This window comes from Cydia amplana, chromosome Z (genome assembly GCF_948474715.1).
Source record: "Cydia amplana chromosome Z, ilCydAmpl1.1, whole genome shotgun sequence".
NCBI classification, from domain to species: Eukaryota; Metazoa; Arthropoda; class Insecta; order Lepidoptera; family Tortricidae; genus Cydia; species Cydia amplana.
The window spans coordinates 24,025,726-24,048,762 of record NC_086096.1 but is presented as its reverse complement, the minus strand read 5'-3'; the positions used below and the strand labels follow the sequence as shown (position 1 = coordinate 24,048,762).

The following is a 23,037-nucleotide window of genomic DNA, read 5'->3' as shown; positions in this document are numbered from 1 at the left end:
GACTGTAGGTACAAATATGTACTTCGGTGGTCGTTTGTCCATCGTTGTTTGACAATATTAACATACCGAGTTATTTTTGTCCCCATTTCATAGACAATTATATATATATATATATATCAACATCTGCATCTGCATTAGGTATTATCAACATCTGCTAATGTCATTATTTATATATATATATATATATATATAAATAATGACATTAGCAGATGTTGATAATACCTAATTTACCAAAGCTAAATGTTAGCTCCGTTTTATATGAACATAATGTAAGCGAGAGAAATGACTAGTGTTTGTGACATTACGTCACAATTAGGCAAGGAACGGCTGCATGGTTCGTGGTAAGAGGCTGTTTGCCTCGTCAGCGCCACTTCGGTATTGGGATTAAGGACGGCTGCTGCGCGCGCGCCTCTACTATTGCGGGCTTGATCGTGCGCTTTGGTAAGGTGACGTGACCTTACACACGTCACTATTTACTTCAGCCTTGCTCTGTTCCACGAATACATAAAGTTTTATAACTCTAATTGTAAACTGGAATGAAACTTTATATTTGTTACAAAAAACGATCAATGAAGTACAGTACAAAACCGAACACCTACCGTAGCTAATTTGAACATATATATATGTACGTTGTGCTCGTATTGATGTACACACCAGTAAATACCTACGAATTAAAAAAATATTATAAATATAAATGAAAGCATACCTACATACAGTACTTATTAAAGAATTAGAGTTAGCTCAAGAAAAGACGAACACGGGATAAAAAAAAAATTGATATTGTGTAATTATTTGTAGAAAAATATATCAGTTTGATCAAATGAATAGTTCGAAAAGTTAGTTTTTAAATAATTTCAATAAACTGTACCTAGTTGTTATTAAGTTATACTGTTTAACTTCCTATTTAGATTGCTCATATTTCATAAAAGTTAGTAGGTAGGTACGTACTAAAAAGTGACGCGTAATTATAACAGATTGTTTGTTTCAGATGTCAGTCAGCACCTTGGGTAATGGATAGCCACAGTCGCTCCGCGTCGCCCGGCGCGCCGGCGCGGCCGCAGCATCGGCCGCCGTCACCGCCGACGCCGCCCGCCGCCGGCGTCGACAACAGCGCCTTCCAGCCCGACGACCCCAACCACAACGACTCCTTCGCCTCCAACCACACGCACCAGAATGGCCACACCAAGGAACTGAACGGCGACACGAAAACATTAGAGGCGGTCAACTTGGAACTCATCAATTTGCAACCTAGAAATGGAAACACAAAAAAGAAAGATGTTGAAGTAGACATGAATGTAACGAACCCATATGATGAATATTTTGTACCAGTCAACGAGCACAGGAAGTATATGAGGTACCTATCTTCATTTACAATATACTACAATTAAGTACACACCTAATCAGTTTATTAATTTATATTTCTATCTAAATGCGTATGTCCTGAAGTCCTGACTGACTGACTGACTCATCATTCTCATATCAACGCAGAGCCGAAATTATTACAAAAGATAGAAAGTTGAAATATACATATCAGGTTCCATCTATATTGTGGACAAGAAATAAGAAGCGATTTTGAAAAGTTCAACCCCTGAAGGGGTTAAAAAGGAGACGAAAATTTGTATGCGGTTCAAGTTTTATTTTAAGCTAGCAACTCAAAACTTCGTAACCACACTGGCGATTTGCGAGCGAGTTGAAAGAGAGGCGAGCGCGTAGCGAGCTTGAAACGCACCTAACCTATTTTCAAAGAATCCCAGAGGGGCTACCGCCAAAACCGAAATTCGCAAATTGCGGGGATCTTTCTCTTTTACTCCAATGCAGGCGTAATTAGAGTGACAGAGAAAAATGCCCGCAATTTGCGAAATTCGATTCTCGCGGTTATAGCCCAGTACCTATCTTAGTACCTACTCGGCGAAATCTCGGCGCGCTCGCGGTGGGATTTAAATGAAACGAGCGTTGAACCGATGTAAATGCAATTCGGCAACAATTAGATAATTTAGTCCTGCAGGACAACAAATTATGATAGTTTATATCACGGAAATCATCCCACGCAGACGAAGGCGCGGCAGAAGTTATTTAGTCTAGCAAGTAGCAACACCGAAGCTCGATGCTTTTATTCAGGCGTAGCCAGCTTTAATTAATATGTATAATAATAAATACTTACTTATCTACCTTCCATACCCATGCAAACCTATTAGGGTGTCTAAATTTAGAGGCAGATTTAATGGTAACTACATACTCGTACATGGTACCGACAACGTTTAAGTAAGTATACTGGGTCAACCAAATCTTGTCAGTAAATAGGAACAAAAAAAACTATACTCATCCTTTTCTTTTGAGTGCTAGTACTAGTGTTAGACAAAGATAGTATGATTCTCTCTGTCTATGTTTGAAATCAAACAGACCTTTGACACACTATAGGTGATAATCACTTAATGCCAATATATTTTTATACAAATATGTATCAGTAGCGTATGCGCTGGCGTACCCACATAGAACTCTAGCTCATCCGGAATGGTCAATTGTAATATAGGATTTTGATTGAACACTACTTACCTACATCATTCGACTAAGAAAAGACCCTCTTGTCTACAAAACAATCGCCACGCCACTGTTACAATATGGCCGAGTTAACTGCACTTATTGTAAAGTTACTTGTATAATATTTAAGACGTAAACGTGATCTGGATAAATTCGTCTCTTGCATGCATGTTGCAACAAGAAAGTACCTACGGTATTAGTTTAACAAGTTTTTCTTTTCTTTTAAATCCGGCAGAAAGTTTTCGAACTAAGGAGTCATCAGAATTCTTTTATGTTTACTAAGCAATTGTGTCTAAACAACAAATAAGTAGGTAAGCCGCGTTATATTTCAAGTATTTCATTTTGTTTTGAGAAAGTCTCTGCATATTTATGAGTGCGGCGGATGGCACGAGACAATAGCAGAGATCGACTGAAACAAATTCCAAGCATAATACAAATAGAGCATCACGCGGTGGGTTCCATTATCTCTTGACCCTTTTTATTTGTGCAGTGCCCAGACCCCGCGCTCTAGTCACGCTAACTACGTATACTCCACCTACACATATGTCACATAAAATCCGATAGAGCCAAAATAAAAAAAATCACGTAAATATAACTTACAATGTATAAATATATTGTTTCAATTGATTCAATTTACTTATATAATATTTTAGGTCACATTGTAACAGTGAGCTAGAAAATGTCCAGATGTGTAGAGTACTCCATACCTACTTAATCTTTGGAATACTCTGGCGGTTTTCTGTGACTCTGTATTTTATATCATTGTCAAACTAGAGCCATTATTACCAAAGTTACTCAAACATTGACCTTAGGATTATTTCCTGAACATGTTAAGTATGTAATTCACTCTTTCCTTAATAAAGAAAAACAAAAGATAGTTAGGTATGCAGAGCCGTATTTGCGCAAAGATAGCAAAATATACATTGCTAGCCTTAACGTAGAGAACTGTGGAAATAGATATTACTTGTTCAAAGATCTATAGGTACCTACATTTAAAATAGATCGGTAATGGTTAAGATAAAAAGCTCAAGAATTATTGGTTTTCATGTTTGATGATATTGTACGGTTCGTATACACGTACTAGTTGAGCTGTGGACTCACGTGCGAGTGTGCAGAGATTGGTGGTATGTTATTGTGTTAGAGCCGGGCAGGAGCACACAATGCGCGGCCGTCGACCCCGCCGCTCACCTCCAGAGCACTCTGCAGCGCGCCCCTGGGACTCGACCTCTCTGCCTTCCATCGTGCATTAAACGCGCACAACTATGTAAACTCATCGTTATTTTATGACGCGTTTCTCTCAGGCCCTTGCGAGCTTATTTTATTAGGATTCATCTCTGTAAGTTGAAGTTAGGGCAGTTGTTTATTCGATCAGCAATAAACATAGTCTCATTACGATCAGCAACTTAAGACCAACAAACATTTCTCAACAATCGGCTTATTTTTTTTGTATATTTAGCTAAACAAGGCACATTGAGCGAAACACTTTTAATTAAATTACTTACAGCAAAGACTCCAGTGTTTCACCAAATACCTATTCTATTTTGATCAGCAAAACAAAGTCATGCACAAAATTATGAAAATTCACTACTTTCATTTTCAAATATAATGGTCAAATCAAAAGGCATGTTGAACATTTGTTTATTTCGATCTTAGTAGTCAAAGGGTATAGCCGGGTAAGCATGGCCAAACTGCCCTTAGCGAAAAACACAATTTCGTTTTACTGGATTATTAACCTATATATAAGTAGTGCTTTCACCAAATATTAAGCCTCAAATGCTTCAGATTTAAAAAAAAAATCCAAAAAAAGAAAAATCATTTTTATTTTATTACAGCCAAAGTACTAATCCGATTTCTTTGTAATTTGTGTATATTGTATATATAACTAAGGTCGCTTTTTGAAAAAAAATATATTGAATTATCTCTTAAAATAATAGTAGAAAATTGACATGAAAATTTTCAGAAAAATAATAAAAATACGTGCGAGATAGCGACAGTTATCAAATTTACATATTTTATGTAGAATTTAATAATGTTAACCATATATTTTTTTCAAAAATTAAAATCGGGATTAACAGTGTGAAAAACTCGAATTTGTAACATCCCATAATACTCTCTCTTCATACAAGCAAAGCTAAGTAGTCATAAACGAATGAAGTATATTGTGAACGCAGTCTTTACGAATTTGAATTTAGAATGTGACGTATTTTATTCATTAAAGGAACAGACATTTTTCAATCGTTAAGGCTCCGTTAACGATTTTAGAGCGAAAATGTAAAATTTATAGATTAAGTCGTTGAAATTGTACTCCTTTTGTTACGTAATACTAATATCTAAATAACAAGTATTGGTTTCTATTAACACGTCTTCTCATCTTGCCTTTTAATAATAAGGTCCCGAGCGTGCGTCACCGGCAATATATGACGAGAAGGGGCAGTTTTTAAAAATTCATCATAAAATTATAAAAAGCGGCCAAGTGCGAGTCGGACTCGCCCATGAAGGGTTCCGTATTTAGGCGATTTATGACGTATAAAAAAAAACTACTTACTAGATCTCGTTCAAACCAATTTTCGGTGGAAGTTTACATGGTAATGTACATCATATATTTTTTTTAGTTTTATCATTGTCTTATTTTAGAAGTTACAGGGGGGGGACACACACATTTTACCACTTTGGAAGTGTCTCTCGCGCAAACTATTCAGTTTAGAAAAAAATGATATTAGAAACCTCAATATCATTTTTGAAGACCTATCCATAGATACCCCACACGTATGGGTTTGATGAAAAAAAAATTTTTGAGTTTCAGTTCGAAGTATGGGGAACCCCAAAAATTTATTGTTTTTTTTCTATTTTTGTGTAAAAATCTTAATGCGGTTCACAGAATACATCTACTTACCAAGTTTCAACAGTATAGTTCTTATAGTTTCGGAGAAAAGTAGCTGTGACATACGGACGGACAGACAGACGGACAGACGGACAGACGTACAGACGGACAGATGGACAGACAGACAGACAGACAGATATGACGAATCTATAAGGGTTCCGTTTTTTGCCATTTGGCTACGGAACCCTAAAAATGATGTATAAGAACAGTTTCAGGAAATGTTGTAGATTGTTTAAGTATCAATATTACGTTGAAATTAAGTCGATATTCACGAAAAATATTCACTTGTTTTGAAGTAATTTCTGGTGAAAATTGATTTCGTATAACTTTCATTTACTCTCGTTCAGTATCAAATAACAAAAATGTAGTCTATGCAAGTTGGAGTGTAGGATATGTGTAATACAAAATTATCATTTTTAGCAGTCCAAACTTTACGAAATTTACAAATAAGATCGACTAAATCAGTACTTTACGCGCGTTTACCTAAACGTCCATCAGAAAAAAAACATTACTAATTTAGTGAGTCAGTTTTCAAAAAAATGATCTGTACAAATGCAAGATAAGAAGACGTGCTAATAGATACCAGTACTTGTTATTTCTATTACGTAACAAAAGGTGTACAATTTCATCGACTAAATCTATCAATTTTACATTTTTGCGACTAAAATCGATACGGGCCTCTTAACGCTCTGTATAAAATTCGTGCCTATTTTCCTGTTCCCGCGCTTTTTTTTTAAATCTCTGAATGCCGTTCGCCCTAGCCGCATACAGCCACGGAGTTTAAGGTCCGCGCTCAGCAAAATAAGTCGCGTTCTAAATTCAAATTGCGTTGGGAATATAACTTTCTAGTATAACGTACAAGTTATTTTGTATGAAGAGAAGGTATTATGGGATGTTACATATTCGAGTTTTTAACACTGTTAATCCCGATTTTAATTTTTGAAAAAAATATATGTTAAACATTATTAAATTCTACATGAAATATATAAATTTGATAACTGTCGCTATCTCGCATGTATTTTTTTTATTTTTATGAAAATTTTCATCTCAATTTTTTACTATTATTTTAAGAGATAATTCAATATTATTTTTTTCATAAAGCGACCTTAATTGTATATACAACATACCCAAATTACAAAGAAATCGGATTAGTACTTTGGCTGTAATAAAATAATAATGATTTTTCTTTTTTTGCATTTTTTTTTTAAATCTGAAGCATTTGAGGCTTAATATTTGGTGAAAGCACTACTTATATATAGGTTAATAATCCAGTAAAAGGAAATTGTTTTTTTCGCTAAGGGCAGTTTGGCCATGCTTACCCGGCTATACCCTTTAATTGCTTTATTCCAACGGGAAGAGCACTCTGTCCGCGACACTTGACTTTGCAAATACAGTCTACCAAAAGTTGCTGAACAAATGTTGGTCAGTTTGAGGAGTACAGTCTTTAGTTTAATTTATTGCTCCTGTTACAGGAAGCACCCTGTATAAACATCTAATTTGACGCCGAATAACGCGTAATAACCTAATATACTCGTACTTACCTATACGCTTGTACTAACTATACCTATATTCATGATGCCTAGTCCTTATTTGATAATGCCACTTATTGTATGTTATTATAACTCATGTTAAAATCTGAATAACTTCCTATTTGATAAAATTAAACACACTGCTACCCATATCTCTACCACTATGCAGAATAAAACGGATTGTAAGTATCAATAGAAAAAAATCCTATCCACCGATGACAACACAATGCCGCTGCACAATGTTATGATTCATTGAAAGCGACAATTGTTTATTAGGTAAGCGTGTTTGACATTAGGCTTAAATCTAGGTGGCATTGACGAGCAATCCGAAACAACGCGCGAAGTAAGTACCACCGACATTCCATAGTCATTTCAAAAAGGTTTTGTAGCTCGGTTGCCCTAGTTCTTTAGATTTACTACATATACATATGGTTTTAACAACGCGGCGATATGTATCTTTCTGAGAATAGTAGTACATATTTAATAAGGTGCCTATGTATTTTTTAAACATTTAATTAGGGAGGCGTAGTGGATTATTTAATACAGAGCTTTCACATTTTGCAAACATTCAGAAAAAATATAAGATTTATCATAAGATTTTCATAGATAGATAATTCTGCATTTTTTTACATTGTTCTAGAGTCTGTGCGGATAGATAAAAGTCGTGAAATGTATGGGACCCAATACATTCTACGACTCTTCTCTTTCCGCACAGACTCTATAATTTAGCTAGTATTGCGTTTCGATTAGGTAGGTACTTAGGTAACTAGTGAAAAAGATTTCCCATTTGTGATTTTCAGAGGGGAGAAGCTGTACGTGACAGCGGACAAGCGTGGCGAGAAGGGCGGCTGCAAGCGGCCGCTCTGCTGGACGCTGCTCGGGCTTGTAGTGGCTGCCGTCGTGGCGCTCATCGCGCTCGCCGCCAGTCAGTATATACCTTGCCAATATTATCGTTCATATCATATCTTTTGAAAACCAACGTTATATACTTGCATATCATCACGTATTTGACGAGATCGCTCGACTTCTGTGTTAAGTTAAACATAGGATTAGAGCGGCGCTGTTAGATAACCGACCCTATACATCTCTAAGGATAATTTGATTAACTACTATATATTGTAATCTTTTAGTTATGATGACACTTAGAGACATTTACATCTCTAAATAATTTTAGATTATAGTTTTGTATCTTTGTGTTCTTTTTTTTTTCAATACTATTGTTATAGCGTTTTTTTTTGTAATTCGACATTTAGAGACTTTATACATCTCTATGTAATACTTTAGTTTGATTTTATATTTGCGGCTTAGAAAGTTGTATTTTATAATTGTAGATGTGTTTTTTTTTTTGCTGTATGTAAATTCCATGTTGACGTGTAAAAGTGCCCTTGTGGCCTATTTGCTGAATAAATGTTGATGTTTGATGTTTGATGTTATCAAAAACCGGAATCATTGATTAACTCGCACATCTTTAAAAACCGATAAACATGGCAATTGGAAGAAGCTATAATAATCATTGTGCAATTGTCTCATATAGGTACCTACCTACGAACAAACAAACTTATACCGCTACTTTTACATGGCATAAATATCTTCATAACTATGCACTTCTCACGCGTCCTACCAATACTCAATACGAGATATATCATCTTGGGCCTTAAAATTCTTGTAACAACTGGTATGGGAAACAATTACTTATCCATTTTTTGACATTTAACCTTGCCATGCTGGTAAGTGATGTTTATTATTAAAGTTTATTAGTGTATACTTATACATTTGCTCATTGATAATCCTCTACCTACTTAATGAAGTTTAATAATAAACATCTCCCATCATCATCTGGTAGCCGTTTAAGAAGTGTAGGACTCTTACGGTAGATGTCGCTAAGAGCCTCCCTGGGGCTCATATATGGTGGAAATATTCGCTGAATTAGGTACGGTCTTGGTAGCTCAGATGGCAGAGCACTGTACTAGTGATCCAGTGGTCGTGGGTTCAAGTCCCACCCAAGACAGTGAATTTTTCCACTTTTAATTTATTTCGAAACTTAATAGCATCGTTCGCAGACGTTTCTGCTTAATACAAAATTAATTTAATAAACATCTCTTTAATTTTTCGTGCCTCAAGTTTGCACACGTATGCTGGTTATCTATAAAGCTTAATTTTATTATTACAATCGTGAACAGTCTCGATTCAGGAGATACATTTATTATTTAATTATTCCCATGAAAACATTATCTGTTGCAGCTGGTGTTTTATTTACTAATTCCCCGACACCGGTGGAACAGTACAACGCGTCCGTCAGCTCAGCACGGGCGCTCGGCGGCATTGGGCACGCGTCCCACCGCGACCACGACCATCACCACAATCACGGTCACGACCACGATCACGCACACCACGACGACCAAACTCTGGACGCAGAAAATCCTGACGATCCCCAACAAGTTGGCCACAGTCACGATGAGACAACGACTCACGGAAGTGATGAAGAATACGACCAACCCGAAGTCGAAAATAATAATGATTTTTCAATGTATGGTGTGTATCAATAGTCATAGTCACTTTCTATTTAAATAGTGTATGGTGACAAGACGATAACAACCTTTTTTTTTCAGTGCCTAAAGTAATAGAGGGCGAATTAAAACTAGACAGCGAAGAAATCCCAGCTGCGCTTTACGATCCTGGAAGTAACGAATATAAACAATTTACAGAAGATTTTACGCAAGCACTTAAAGAAGCCCTATTAGGGGTAGACTCGATGAACGACGGCAACGACGACATTGTAATAGAATTTATGATGCTCAGGTAATCATTATTTTATACCTACCTGCGCATGACGTCGTCCTGTGATTTCTAGACGGGCGTCCGCTCCGCTCCGCTCCAGGTGCAACCCTGATACTGACCACGATCCTCAGACACAAGGCACTGACCCAAGAGAAAGAGGAATCCCTACCTACTAACGACACACTTGCCTAGCTATTGATTCACCTTAGCTGTTCTTCGTTCTTTTTTAATTAACCTACCCTATACTTTTTCTTGTTACATGATATAGAAGTTGAAATATATTTGTTTGTTTCAGGAAAGAGTCGGGCATCATAATGTACAGAATACATTGGAAATCAGCGCTTAATAACGAGCCAAACAATGAGTTAGGCCCTAATGAACTGAAGGCTGACTTGGAAAAATATCTGGTTAGACACAATAGGATGATAAACCTTTATCATGTCGCTAAAGACGGAATAAAAGCGAGGCGAGTTCTGAATCTCTGTCAAATCAATAAAAATAATTGTGAATACGGCTGCGAGTTCGATGAAAGTACCTTAGATTTTACATGCACCTGTCCCCAAAATCAAATGCTAGATATCACAAACCCTCACAGGTGTATATCAACCGATGAACCAAATTTGTCGGATGACGAAACTCATAAACCAAATAACGCTTTCGCAAATTCGGATTCAGACCACACCACAACTAACATCAACATCGAAACTAATATACATAACACACGCCATTCAGATGGCAATGTTTTCGACTGGAAAGAAACTCATACTGTGATGTTAGAAACTACCACCGCCACAGATCCAGATCTTAAGTTTTCGCACATATTTGGCCGTGAAAACAATGCTGAGGATGAACAAATCACTGCGAATATGGATTCAAGTACTGAAAATAAAGACACAAGTAAACCTGCCAGCCAAGCAGAGCACGAACCTTCAGCAGTACCAGAACCAGAACCCACATCCGAACCAGAACCTACTTCTGAACCATCGCCTGAACCATCTTCTGAACCATCGCCTGAACCATCGCCTGAACCATCGCCTGAACCATCGCCTGAACCATCGCCTGAACCATCGCCTGAACCATCGCCTGAACCATCTTCTGAACCGTCGCCTGAACCATCGCCTGAACCATCGTCAGAGCCAGAAGCGGAACAATCTTCGGAATCCGAATCCGAATCTTCTGAACCAGAGGCTAATCAACATTTGGAAGTGAGCCCTAAACTTATGGCAGAACCAGAACCTGAGCCGACTTCGGTACCGGAACCGGAATCTTCCTCTGAACAAGCATCTCAAACAAAATCTGAAATTGCACCCAAACCTACGACGGAACCGGAACCGGAAGTTTCTTCCCAGCCAAAACTTTCAAAAACAGAGGGAAGCCTTGAGCCCAAAGCAGTGGTAGAACTTGAAACTTCTCCAGTCTCAGAACTAAATAAGACTTCATTATATTTCGAAGAAGACTATACCTCTGAACTAAGAACAACACCAGAACCAATTGCAGTACCTAAACCAGATCTCGAAGTAAAAATAGACACGGGACTAGTTTCTAAACCAAAAGATGAACATGAAACAGTAAAAGACAGTAATGACAGTATGAATGATCTCACAACAGAATCTAAGATAGTTTCAAATTCTATAACTGAACCAAACCATATCGTAAAGCAGGGACAAGGTGAAGAATCAGAAGCAAAAGAAGAAAGTGTAACTAAGTCCACAATGCTAATATTAAATTATACTTCAATAGTTGAATCTAAGCCAGCACCACAATACGAAACTACGACAAAGGAAAATACAGAAGAAATAGCGACTGAATTAATATTTAACCCTAATTTGATATATGAATCTAAAGCAAAATTAAATACGGTGGAAAGTAGCACAGAAAACAATTTTGAAAAGGAATCTGAAACAGAACGGACAAAAAACGGTGGAAAAAACTTGTCTGATGAATCCACAGATGTCACAAACGTGATGTTATCCCCTATCAACGTTTTAGGAGAAGTTAAAATAAATGACTATGATAAAAACGTTGTTACAACAACAGAACCATCGTTAGAAACGAATTCAGAACTATCCATTTTGAAACAGAACAAACCACAAGAAAATAACTTACATTTAATAAGTTCCAACGGTGACAATGATTGGCTTCAGTATGATAAGATCATAACCACGACTGAAAATGATAATTTGAAGGATGATGAGACTAAAAAGATACATTTGACTGACCTAGGTGCAACCGACCGTCCTAATGCAACCGACGACGAACTGTCATTCGAATACATTGCAAAGAATAACGAAGTTCCAAGCGAAATGGGTGAAGAGGAAACAAAAACTACAATAGCCCCTGCAGTGCACGCTGATAGTGAAAATACCGCAGATTTTAATACAAACCAACTGTCGACTAACCAAGTTTATAGTATATCTGAAAGTGAAAATCGGGCCGAAACACAGGACGTCCAATTAGAGCCTCCAAAAAACGAGGAAATGATAGAAAAAAAGCATTTGATGGAATCTCTTGACACAAAAGCTACACATGATTCTCAGACTAACGGAGAAGAACCAACAAACGAACCTTCCGATATTTCTTTTGATTATATCATTAACAGTTCATCAAAGTCTATTGAAGAACAAAATAGTACAGTTACAGAACATGTGACCTCAAAAGCAACTGTTGAACAAAGTACTACTACAAACGATTCTGATTGGGTACGTGTAACAGTATCTGAAATCAATTATGCAAAAACGTTCAGCAAAATCCCGGAAGATGCCGAAACTACAACGGTCAACGAATTAGAAGATGTAATCAATCCTGGGATGTCAAACGAAGATTTTGAACCAGATTATTTGAACAATATGGATAAAACTACTACTAAAGCACCAGATCAGTTTGTACCAATGTATATTTCTCATGATTATGACAATGAAGAATTACGCGTGAAACGAGTTAACTTAGAAGCAAAAAATAACACAAATCTTCTGGTTACCAAGGAACCGACGGAAACTTCAATAACGAGCGACCGTAGTGAAACCACCACTGTTAGTGACTACATTTATAGAACAACTGAGGAATCTTTCTTAAGTAACAGTGCCGACATAACAAGTACTCCGAAAGATATAAACAAAACTGAACCCGCTCCCGTGTGGGAGGAATCCGAAAATGGCATACACTTACTTAACATAGAATCTACCGAAAATAATACGTTACGGACCATTAATCAGACACATATGAACGCAAGTACAGAACGTATACCAGACAACACAACGCCCGTAAACAATTTCAATGTTACGATATATGAAATATCAGCCCTTGACAATAACACATTCCCTACGACAAAACACATGAACTCCCATTCTTCGGAATATGATGACCATGAAACAGAAATGAACCCATTTTTACCAGAAATAGAAAATAATAAAAGTCTCGTCAAAAAACTACAAGAAGGGCACGATTTAGAGCCGACTAACCTTAACGACAAACAAAATGAGAACAATGATGATCATTCTATACCAACTGAACGCCAAACAGGTGCAAAAAGCAATTCTAGCGAGAACCCAAATGTAATAAATAATTATTACACAACTATCGCACCTGAAGTAATGTTCGCCAATAGTAAAAATGAACATTTAAATACTAGTAACACTTCAGACGTTACAAATAACACCAATCTTAGCCATAAAAGTGTATTTGAGAAATCAGGGAGCCAAAACGAGGATATTCAACCCATTTCAACATTCCTAATTGATACTGAAGACTTAGGCAAGGAACGCACTACGGTTTCTAATCCTATCATGGTAAAAAATATTTTAGAAAATGATGCGTCTAATCCAGCATCTGCAGATGTAACACAAACATTAAGCAGAAAAAAATATACAGATGACAGCACTAACATGGAATTATTAAGTGTTCTTCCTCTTCATAATGAAACTAAAGTGCCTGAGAAAAACTTTAAAAGTGAAAATATACTGGAACTTAATGACATAAGGACATTAGATTTAACCAAATAGAATGACATGCTCACGTACGCAATATAAGCAAATCGGTGCCCGTTGTCATACTTACGTACATATAGATACAATTGCTTATTGACCATAAATGACAAACGGTTCATAGATTACACTACTCTACTCTAGTTTGTATAACAAAGCTCCTGCCACGAACATACAGAACCGCGGGTCCCTTTGGCAATAGGAAATATTACGCAAAACTAGAGGGCACTACTAGCACAAACTGAGGGCCTACCGCGAAACAGACTCTCTGTACACAAACTGCCTCGATGCATCAAAAGGGCAAATTAGATCCACACTTGCGAACGGAAACGGAAAACAACTCTTTGCACAGGCCCGAAATCTGGCTCGTTCGCAAGTATGGATCTGATTGGCCCTTTTGATGCATCAAGGCAGTTTGGTATGGTTTGCTATATGTGCTAGTACTGCACTCTGGCGGCAGAATATTACAGTAATAGGTAGGGGGTAACTTGTGCCGATTTTATATATGATATGATAACACTTAAAACAGGAACCTGATTACATTTTTAAGATATCCCATGTTATTGTTTAACAAAAATCAATCAATGAAAATAGTGTACCATCCAGCAGAAAGCCAAAAAACTGATAAACATGTAGATTTTATAGGTACCTACAGCAAAAATAGAAGTGGAAACAAGTCAAGTAATTTTTTTCTCCGCCTCTTTCCGCCTATTGTGCACTGAAATGCAATTGTCCACATATTTTCTATAATAATTTTTCAAGCTTTCTGCTGATGCGACCCCACATTTGAACCTAAAAACCTAAACATTAGTCCTTCAGATTGATAGGGGATTTAGTTTTTCACAATCGTAGTGACTTATCGATACAACTGACAGTCATACAGCTGTGCGGAAAGAGAAGAGTCGTGGAATGCAACAGAGCCCATACATTTCACGACTCTTCTCTTTCCGCACATACCTACTCTATAGTTAGCAATAAGTAGGTAAACAACAATACTTGAAACTTGAATCTAATTCTGCTCAATTGTTTCTTCCATATCAGTCGACGATCCGCTATCGAATTCGGGTATCGATTTTATTATCCTTGTTAAAAAAGGAATCCGAGCCTAACGGACATTTGTACGTATATATTATATGTTAAGAAAGTAATGAACTATTTGTACATTAGACTAGTCACATTTGAAGTCAATCTCTAGCAAAGTAATGTTTATCGCTGACATGGGATTTAATGCCAGATAGGAAGGAAGGACGCTTTTACGTCACAGATAAATGCTGCCTTGCTAGCCCTGTTACGTAGGTACCTACGCTGTATCATAGTGATACGCTGTATCATAGTGATGGTCCCTAATATGGACACGTTGTGTCTTAAGTATCCCTGTAAATAAGTCTTGTACCTACTCTCACCCTTTACTTGTGGGAGAGCGTGCAAGCAGTTTTTACCACCCCGACAAGTAAACAGATGGGCATTTTCCGCAAAAACTTTACCATGTCAGTCGAAATAACCCAATAGTTATGAGTTTTTCGAAAAAAAAATGTACACTTTATCTGAAAACCCCCAGATGATAAAAACGTTATTCCCACTAGTTACCACCAAGTTGTTACCACTGGTAACTACTAGGAAATGTAATTCCTAGTAGTTACCACCAACTCGGTTTGGCAAAAGCACTTATTTCTAGCAAGGTTCGAGCGCCAATAGTCCGAGGTTAAAATCATGCCTTTCACCAGAGTTAAACTTTACTTTCATTTGGAATACGAGGAAAGTAAAATGCATGTGTTTTTAAAAAACATGAATGAGTATAAATTTTTATACTATTGCTTGATGATACTTTCAATCAACAATTTAGCTAAAAGTATCGTTATTTATTGATTGGGGAGTGAAATATCAGAATGGAAATTGTATAACAAATCCATTTAAAACCAAATTTCAATTGAATAAAAAAAATCTTATTAAGAAAAATAAATGCTCTATTGCAGAAACGTATCACTTTCTACACACTTTTTAGAACAACAATGACCCTCTTTCAGATCATGAGAAATGAAACATATTTTTTATGGCATGAAGTAAATTCGGAGTACGGTATCTAGGTACATTATAAGTTATAAGTTAGGTACCTACCTCCCTAATTTGTTTCAGCTGTGCCTACGTAATAAAAGGTAAACTAATTAAAATGTAACTTTATAATATCTGATCAAGCGTGTATTATGTATGTATACGTTTTTGAATATATTTAATCTCGTGATAGTATGTGGATGCTGCAATCATAATCAAAGGCGTCTTGAAAAATAAAAGCGAATTAAAACCTTAGGTTAATCATCAAGAAATTCCTTTTGTCTAGCGCTTATATAATAATTGTATCAAATGAGTATGAGTAAACACAAACGAATACTGTGACCTACATATTCCTTCGACTCCGTAAGAGCTGACCATGCAATAGGTATGACCGATTACAATAGGTACCCCAGTCAACTTCGTACCTACTTCTAATTCCGTGGATTGTAATAATTACTTTAACTTTATCATTGTCACCTACGTGTTAAAGTGTATTGTAATGAAATTGTAACGTACAGTATCTATCAAAATATGGTTTCAAATGCAGCCAAATGCTTGTTCCCTACACTTCCTGGGAGAGGATATTCTTGTTACGGTCAGTCAATGACCTCGTCAATTAACTTAATTAAGGTATTTACTTAAGGTGAGGTGGGGAAGGCCCTAATGTCAAATTTTTTATTTGTTTTCATAGAGCAAGATTTACGAAGTTTCTTAGGCGTTTATATCTCGTAGCACCTGAAACATTGCTAGGGCTGGCACTGACATACATTAATGCAATGTCACCGGTTCAAGATGTAAGCTTATGATTATTTATGACATTGCTACGTATATATGTTTACACGAATATATAAAGTTCTCTATAGATGGAATATCGAATCGAAATCGACCTCAGCCTACCTACAAATTTATATTTTTTCTGAAATTGTATTCATTTGTCGAAACATGCTGTTAAGATAGGTACGTACATGTACAGCCACCACATGGGAGTGTTACGCCATTTAGGGTCCTAGCTAAATTGGTTGTTCGGATTGTTCCATACCTATGCTATGGAAAGTCCAATTTAGCTAAAACCCTAAATGGCGTAACAATCACGGAGCGTGACTGCACATGTTACCTATGCGTGAATACTATCTCTGCCATTACGTGATGTGATAACTTGCGCAGTAAATTAAATATATTATAGGTAGCGGTGACAGATGCCGCCACATGGATAGTAGCTGGACGTAGATAGGTACCTACTACTTTTATTATACATATTACTAAGTGATATTGTGAGAAAGTGAGGTCCGACTGTAATTATTATTATAGTATTTGTTAACGTAGAATATGGTTGTATGTTTGTATAATATGGTTGAAATTGTAAAGAATTATGTTGTAAATAAAACTAAAGTTAGTTAAAATGCTATTTTACTTTCACTTTCCATCGTTCCTTCTGAGTATAGGTATGATAAGAAGATAAGTTAATTAACAAACGTTATAGATATAACGTAGTGGCACTGGTACCAGTGACGGCAGATGACGGCAGTGACCAACGGCACCAGTCTCCACCGATCAACGATCTAACACTATACGACAACACTGTGTAGCCGCACGTGTACAGTGTTGCCGTATTGACAGCACATTATAAGGTAAACTTGGTTAGGCAAAATAAAATACATGTTGTTAACAACAAAATAGACATATATTTAAGATAATGGCCACATTTGGTAGGTATCACAGACAATATATAGGTAGGTACAAGGTCATCTTTTCATAAGGTATACAACTGACATAAAATAATATACTCAAACCCATAACGCATATGGATTAGGGGTCAACTCTTCTATTTCTTGAGAGCTCACTTGCTCGTCGACAAGCATTTTTGCACAAAGACACCCCTCTCCGACACTCCCGTCAGCACTGACTATGCAATTTCCTAATACCGCTTTGCAGCTATTGTAAGGTACATCTCTCAAATCAATGGGTTCTATTTTCCCGTTAGATTCCTTTTCTGCCGGTACTTTGTTTACTATTATGATATCCGCGTCAAATGTCTCTTTGATTTTGATAATTCCATCTTTTCGATATTCTAATTCTGGCATATTGTTAAGTTTGGAAGTATCTGATTTCGTCGAAGTTTTGTCAATAGCATGGGAAGGCGGAGCTCGACCATCGAGGCACCTACACCCAGCACACTCGGTCCTTGCATTGTCGTCATAATTGGCAGCAAAATGAGCTTTAGGCCCCGTAGTAGCATTATTACTTATTTCATTAATTCCTTCCTTTGCAATATCCGCATAAGTACCTGAAGTTTCCTGATAAGTACTATCCGAGGAGTTTTGGGGTTTTGGGTCACTATGGTGGATAAATACATCCTCCAATGAGTTACGTGTAGTAAGTTCTTGAGGTGCCGTAGTACATTCCAAAGTGTGATGTAAGTAATGAAGGCGTGTTATTAATTTTCCGCAGGTTATACATTCAACTTTCTCTGCAACAAATTTATTTGCTTAATAAATGCGACGTTAGTTTTAACACTATTCAGTGTTATAATTATATTTGTACTTAGTCTGTGGTAAACTATTTCTTCTTTTATAGTAATTCAAACTTCTACTTATCATTTTAGAATATCTGGGAGACCGAGCAAAGCTCGGAAAACATAAAAACTCGAAAATGCGCGTTTTCGTAGAAATAATACCAAGCTAAATCGATTTTTCGCCCCCGAAAACCCCTATATAGCAAATGTCATCGAAATCGTTAGAGCCGTTTCCGAGATCCCCGAAATATATATACATATTAAATAAATAAATAAACAAGAATTGCTCGTTTAAAGGTATAAGATATAATAATTGGTCTGAATTCTTGAATTTTACTCGAAAACTATTTTTTCATTAGAAAACGGGTTTGCGAAACGTTCACCGTTGGTCATTGACTTATATATTACTTCTTAAAGACGGGCGCTTACGGGCACTAAGAATGGTGCCAGTACAGCGGTGTCACCAACCAATCGTGCACGACTGCAGACTGCAGTCTAACGCAACTAGTTGCGACCAATCGCGCGCGTGATGCGTTAGACTGCACGATTGGCTCGAATTCGTGAGTGACACCACTGAACGAGTAGTATAATGACTGAGGTACCGTGAGGGTATATAGTTAAAGTGACAGGATTTAGAAGTATTAAGGGACTTTTAACTAAGAATAATAAATTAATCATCACTGTTCTATAAATTAACAAATACGTATATACGAAAACCCCATCATTAACTCACCTCGTGTGTCATTTTTTCCGTGAATATCATTTGCTGGACTAGAATCTGACGAGATGCCACTGTCTAATTTTGTATCTACAAAATACAAGTATATATACATATTTTAAATTAAATTTTAACAATAAACACAAGCATAATTCAATTTTACCAAGTTGTCAGTTTTTTTTAATCTATTTTTAGGGTTCTGTACCCAAAGGATAAAAACGGGACCCTATTACTAAGACTCCGCTGTCCGTCCGTCCGTCTGTCACCAGGCTGTATCTCAAGAACCGTGATAGCGAGACAGTTGAAATTTTCACAGATGATGTATTTCTGTTGCCGCTATAACAACAAATACTAAAAACAGAATAAAATAAAGATTTAAGTGCGGCTCCCATACAACAAACGTGATTTTTGACCGAAGTTAAGCAACGTCGGGCGGGGTCAGTACTTGGATGGGTGACCGTTTTTTTGCTTGTTTTGTTCTATTTTTTGTTGATGGTGCGGAACCCTCCTTGCGCGAGTCCGACTCGCACTTGGCCGGTTTTTTTTAAAGAAGGCGTTTCGTTTTGTCAAACCATGGGACCTTAGGGGGCTGACATTGAACTGTTCGGTACCAAATTCCTTTAGTAAGAGATCGCTCAGCAAAATACTCCTTCCACACCTGCCTGCAACTAATCCTGACTTAACCTAGTACTTCGCTATAGGTGCACTATTGAGAGATATGATATGAATTACCTGTACAATTGACATCAACATATTTGTTATGTGTAGACATATGCTTCTTCAACTCATGTTTTGTAGTAAATTTTCTTTTGCAATCAGGTATTAAACAATATAACCAATTTTCTGGGTGGTGAGATTTAAGATGAGTTTTCAAATGATGAGACTGAATGAAACCTGAAACATTAAATAATAAAATAATAATATTGGTAAGAGTCGGACCAAACTAGTTCCGTACAGATTTGCTCAAAGGAAGGTGAGAAAGTGCCACCTTAAATGCCAAAATCCTATCTAACTAGTCTAACTACTGTGCTGAGACAGCTTTTTACAGACTCTACCAATCTACCATGGATATTGCAGTTAACTGTCCAATGGTAAACACATTTGCAATAAGATAAGGACCATCAACGATCAGGATCACATAAATGTGTAACATAAATACATATAGTCTATCTATACTTACATACAGAAAACCGCTCTTACTCATGGAGATATGATTATTTTGGTTTAGAAACTTTTGAAGGACATCACCATACATACATAGTTCCGAAAAAATCACCGAGGTTTCTTTAAGACAACAATGAATAAGGCTGGGAGTGTTACTAAACCAGTGGGCATCTAAGGCTCTACCAGGCGTGGCTCACTCCGCGATTTCGTCGCGTCGCTACTAGTACATGCAGCCCACAGCAATTTTGGTGTGTATAGCAGTAGCAGTAATAGTTGCCGCGCATTGCTACGGAACGGACGCCTGCTCGCGCTTGCGCTTATATCTCTCGGAATATACGCGATATTATACTGTGAGACTAGGGTCAACCGCTGGACAGTTTATAAAAAAAATAGAGAGCTAGAGAACTACCACATATAAGCTAAAAGCCTTTAACAAAATTGTTCCAACTATCAGGAACCCAAAGGTTGTGTTTAATGATTCTTTGAATTTGGCATACTTAATTAATTTACGTGATTTTCTTTTAACTTCCTGAGGCCCCGTGTCATATATATTACATACTCGTAGAATAGAGTATGGTATCTATACATACAGTGCTAAAGTTAAAATTTGTCTGAAAAAAATGACATCACCAGGCCTCAGAAGGTTAAACGATTGCAGCGCTATTGGCGTTAAGATTTACGCGTTTATCTTCATTAATAGAATAAAAACAAAGAGCAAATGATGAATAACCTTTCTCACAGACATAACAAAAGTGCTGCTTAGCATTGGTGTGGGTCAGCTCGTGATGTTTCAAGTGATGGGGGAAGTTGAACCTCTTCTTACACCCGGCGAACGCGCAGCGGAACCTTCGCTCCGACTCGGGTTTGTGGGTCTTGGAGTGTGTGCGCAGCGCCTGCTCGCTGCTGAAAGTCGCCGCACAATCTGGGCAGCTGTAGCTTCCTGCCAATTGACAATACCTATGTAACAGGCCAATGTTGATGACGATGAGTTCTGTTATGTGGGGTCAGAGAATTTACCTCCATTTAACCTAAGAAAAAAGGCAAAGGCCTCCTCCAACCTTCTCCACTCTCTCCGATCTATTGCCACTCTACTCCAGGTACGGCCAGCTACCTGCACGATGTCATCGTCCCATCTCATTAAAGGTTTCTTCGCCTTTCTTTTTTTTCCCTCTTGGGTACCACCTTTAGACCATAAATAATATCATACTTTTAAACTAAGAACTGGAAGGAGCTAAAATCGGGCAAAACCATTTACAAATTACTATGTGCATTACCTGTTCCTGTGTGTTAAGAAGGTACACTCACAAAGTTAACATAATCATCACTAAAACAATGTTAGAAAACATAAACAGTGAAAGTTAAATGTCATGTTTCTAAGAACAATAATAGTACTTGCCTTTATGTGCATACTTCATGTGTCTCTTAAGTAAGTTATCGTCGCGGAAGCAGCCCCCACAATCATTGCATCGCACAGACCCCTTCCTCTCATGTTGTTTTTGATGCCTTCGCAATGCTGACCTACAAACATTTTTTTTTATTAATTCAAATTATGCAAGGAATAAAACAACGAACAGAGTGGTGACTACAGAGCTAGTACTTACAAAAAGCTAAATTTTTTTGCACACACTTTACAACTAAACTGGGGGAAATGACTTTCCTGGTGTCTCTTCCGCTCACTCTCGTATTTGAACTTTTTATCGCAATGAGCGCACTTCAACATGATTTTTCATAATTTTCATCTCTAAACTCAATGAAGAGTAATGTGAGTCATATAAATACTAAGTACTTATAAAGAGAAAAATTGCCACCGTCCGCTTTGCAAGAGCACCTATTTTGTGAATAATATCAACAATAGAAATAGCGATAAATGATATGGTACGATATGATAACTATGATAGCATCACAATCTAAAAACACAAGAACCAAGAACTAAGAAGAGAGAAGTATGTTAAAGTCAAAATGAATGACATTGACAACAGAGGGCCTACCGCGAACCACGTTCGACGTGTTGCCTCCCTGTCACACTTACGTACAAATTTACAAGTGCGACAGAGAGACAACACGTCGAACGTGATCCGCGATAGGCCCTCTGTATGGAGCATAAATAGATATACTTGGTCAACCAGATCTTGACAGTAGAAAAAGGCGGCAAATTTGAAAAAATGTAGGCACAAAGGGATATCGTCCCATAGAAAATTTGAATTGCGCGCCTTTTTTTACTGACAAGATTTGGTTGACCAGATATAATAAGAAGCAAAAAAGTAGAGTCCAAACGAGCTGGGCATATCGACCGATTTGATCAGGAAAATAATTGGCGCCAATCTCATCTAGTGTCCACACGTACACAATTTAATCACCAATTTGCATGCCATAGATACTAACTTCGAAAATTGGCATTTTTGTGTCCGCACCTGCTGATTTGTTCGGGGAATCAAATTGGCATTTGCGTTCCCACGGCCTGATTCGATCGGACAATTTCATCAGATTGGCGAAAAATTGTCTCGTCTGGACTCCACTTAAGAAGCCCTATTTAAAAGCCATAACACACTACCGCACCGCACCAAGGTCGCAGCCGATAGCAGGCTTATAGCAAGGGACCATGAATCTATTATAGTATTTTAACTGGATCTGGCATGAGGGGTGGGGGAAATGACCGAACGGGATAGTCTTATGTATCTTTCAGTAGGAGTAGCAGCGAAAGCGCTATTATTGTTTGTCCTTGTCACAGTCTCACATTTTTTTTATTCCCCACCGTAAATTAGTATAGATTATGGTGGGCAACACATAAATTCGACCAATAATAGTGTCGCATTGCGTTTGGATATGGTTTGTCCCTCACGGAGGCACGCGTATACCACTTCTATAGGATCCTACCTCTATGGTATAGA

At 37.3% G+C, this 23,037-nt stretch overlaps 2 protein-coding genes across 4 annotated transcripts in view; one reads left to right on the top strand and one right to left on the bottom strand.

Moving 5' to 3' along the window:
• Nucleotides 1-13,751, top strand: part of LOC134660644 (uncharacterized) — a 45,509-nt gene extending 31,758 nt beyond the window's left edge. Inside the window, exons 2-6 of the mRNA XM_063516419.1 lie at nt 989-1,354; nt 7,749-7,873; nt 9,190-9,480; nt 9,558-9,747; nt 10,022-13,751. Of these exons, the coding sequence (XP_063372489.1) occupies nt 1,011-1,354; nt 7,749-7,873; nt 9,190-9,480; nt 9,558-9,747; nt 10,022-13,724 (4,653 nt within the window). The 5' untranslated portion in view covers nt 989-1,010 and the 3' untranslated portion in view covers nt 13,725-13,751. The remainder of the gene's footprint in view (nt 1-988; nt 1,355-7,748; nt 7,874-9,189; nt 9,481-9,557; nt 9,748-10,021) is intronic.
• Nucleotides 13,752-17,417: 3,666 nt separating this feature from the next.
• Nucleotides 17,418-21,890, bottom strand: LOC134660759 (zinc finger protein 883-like). 3 transcript variants are annotated; one of them, XM_063516544.1, is made up of 6 exons: nt 21,751-21,890; nt 21,542-21,667; nt 20,880-21,085; nt 19,718-19,879; nt 19,001-19,075; nt 17,418-18,222 (listed from the first exon to the last, which is right to left on the bottom strand). In XM_063516544.1, exons 1-6 carry the CDS (start codon nt 21,867-21,869, stop codon nt 17,540-17,542), a joined length of 1,371 nt encoding a protein of 456 aa, XP_063372614.1. In that variant the 5' UTR covers nt 21,870-21,890; the 3' UTR covers nt 17,418-17,539. The 3 variants fall into 3 exon arrangements, with proteins under 3 accessions (XP_063372614.1, XP_063372615.1, XP_063372616.1); XM_063516545.1 differs by having other exon boundaries at nt 19,724-19,879; XM_063516546.1 differs by having other exon boundaries at nt 21,542-21,662; nt 21,751-21,872.
• Nucleotides 21,891-23,037: the final 1,147 nt, after the last annotated feature.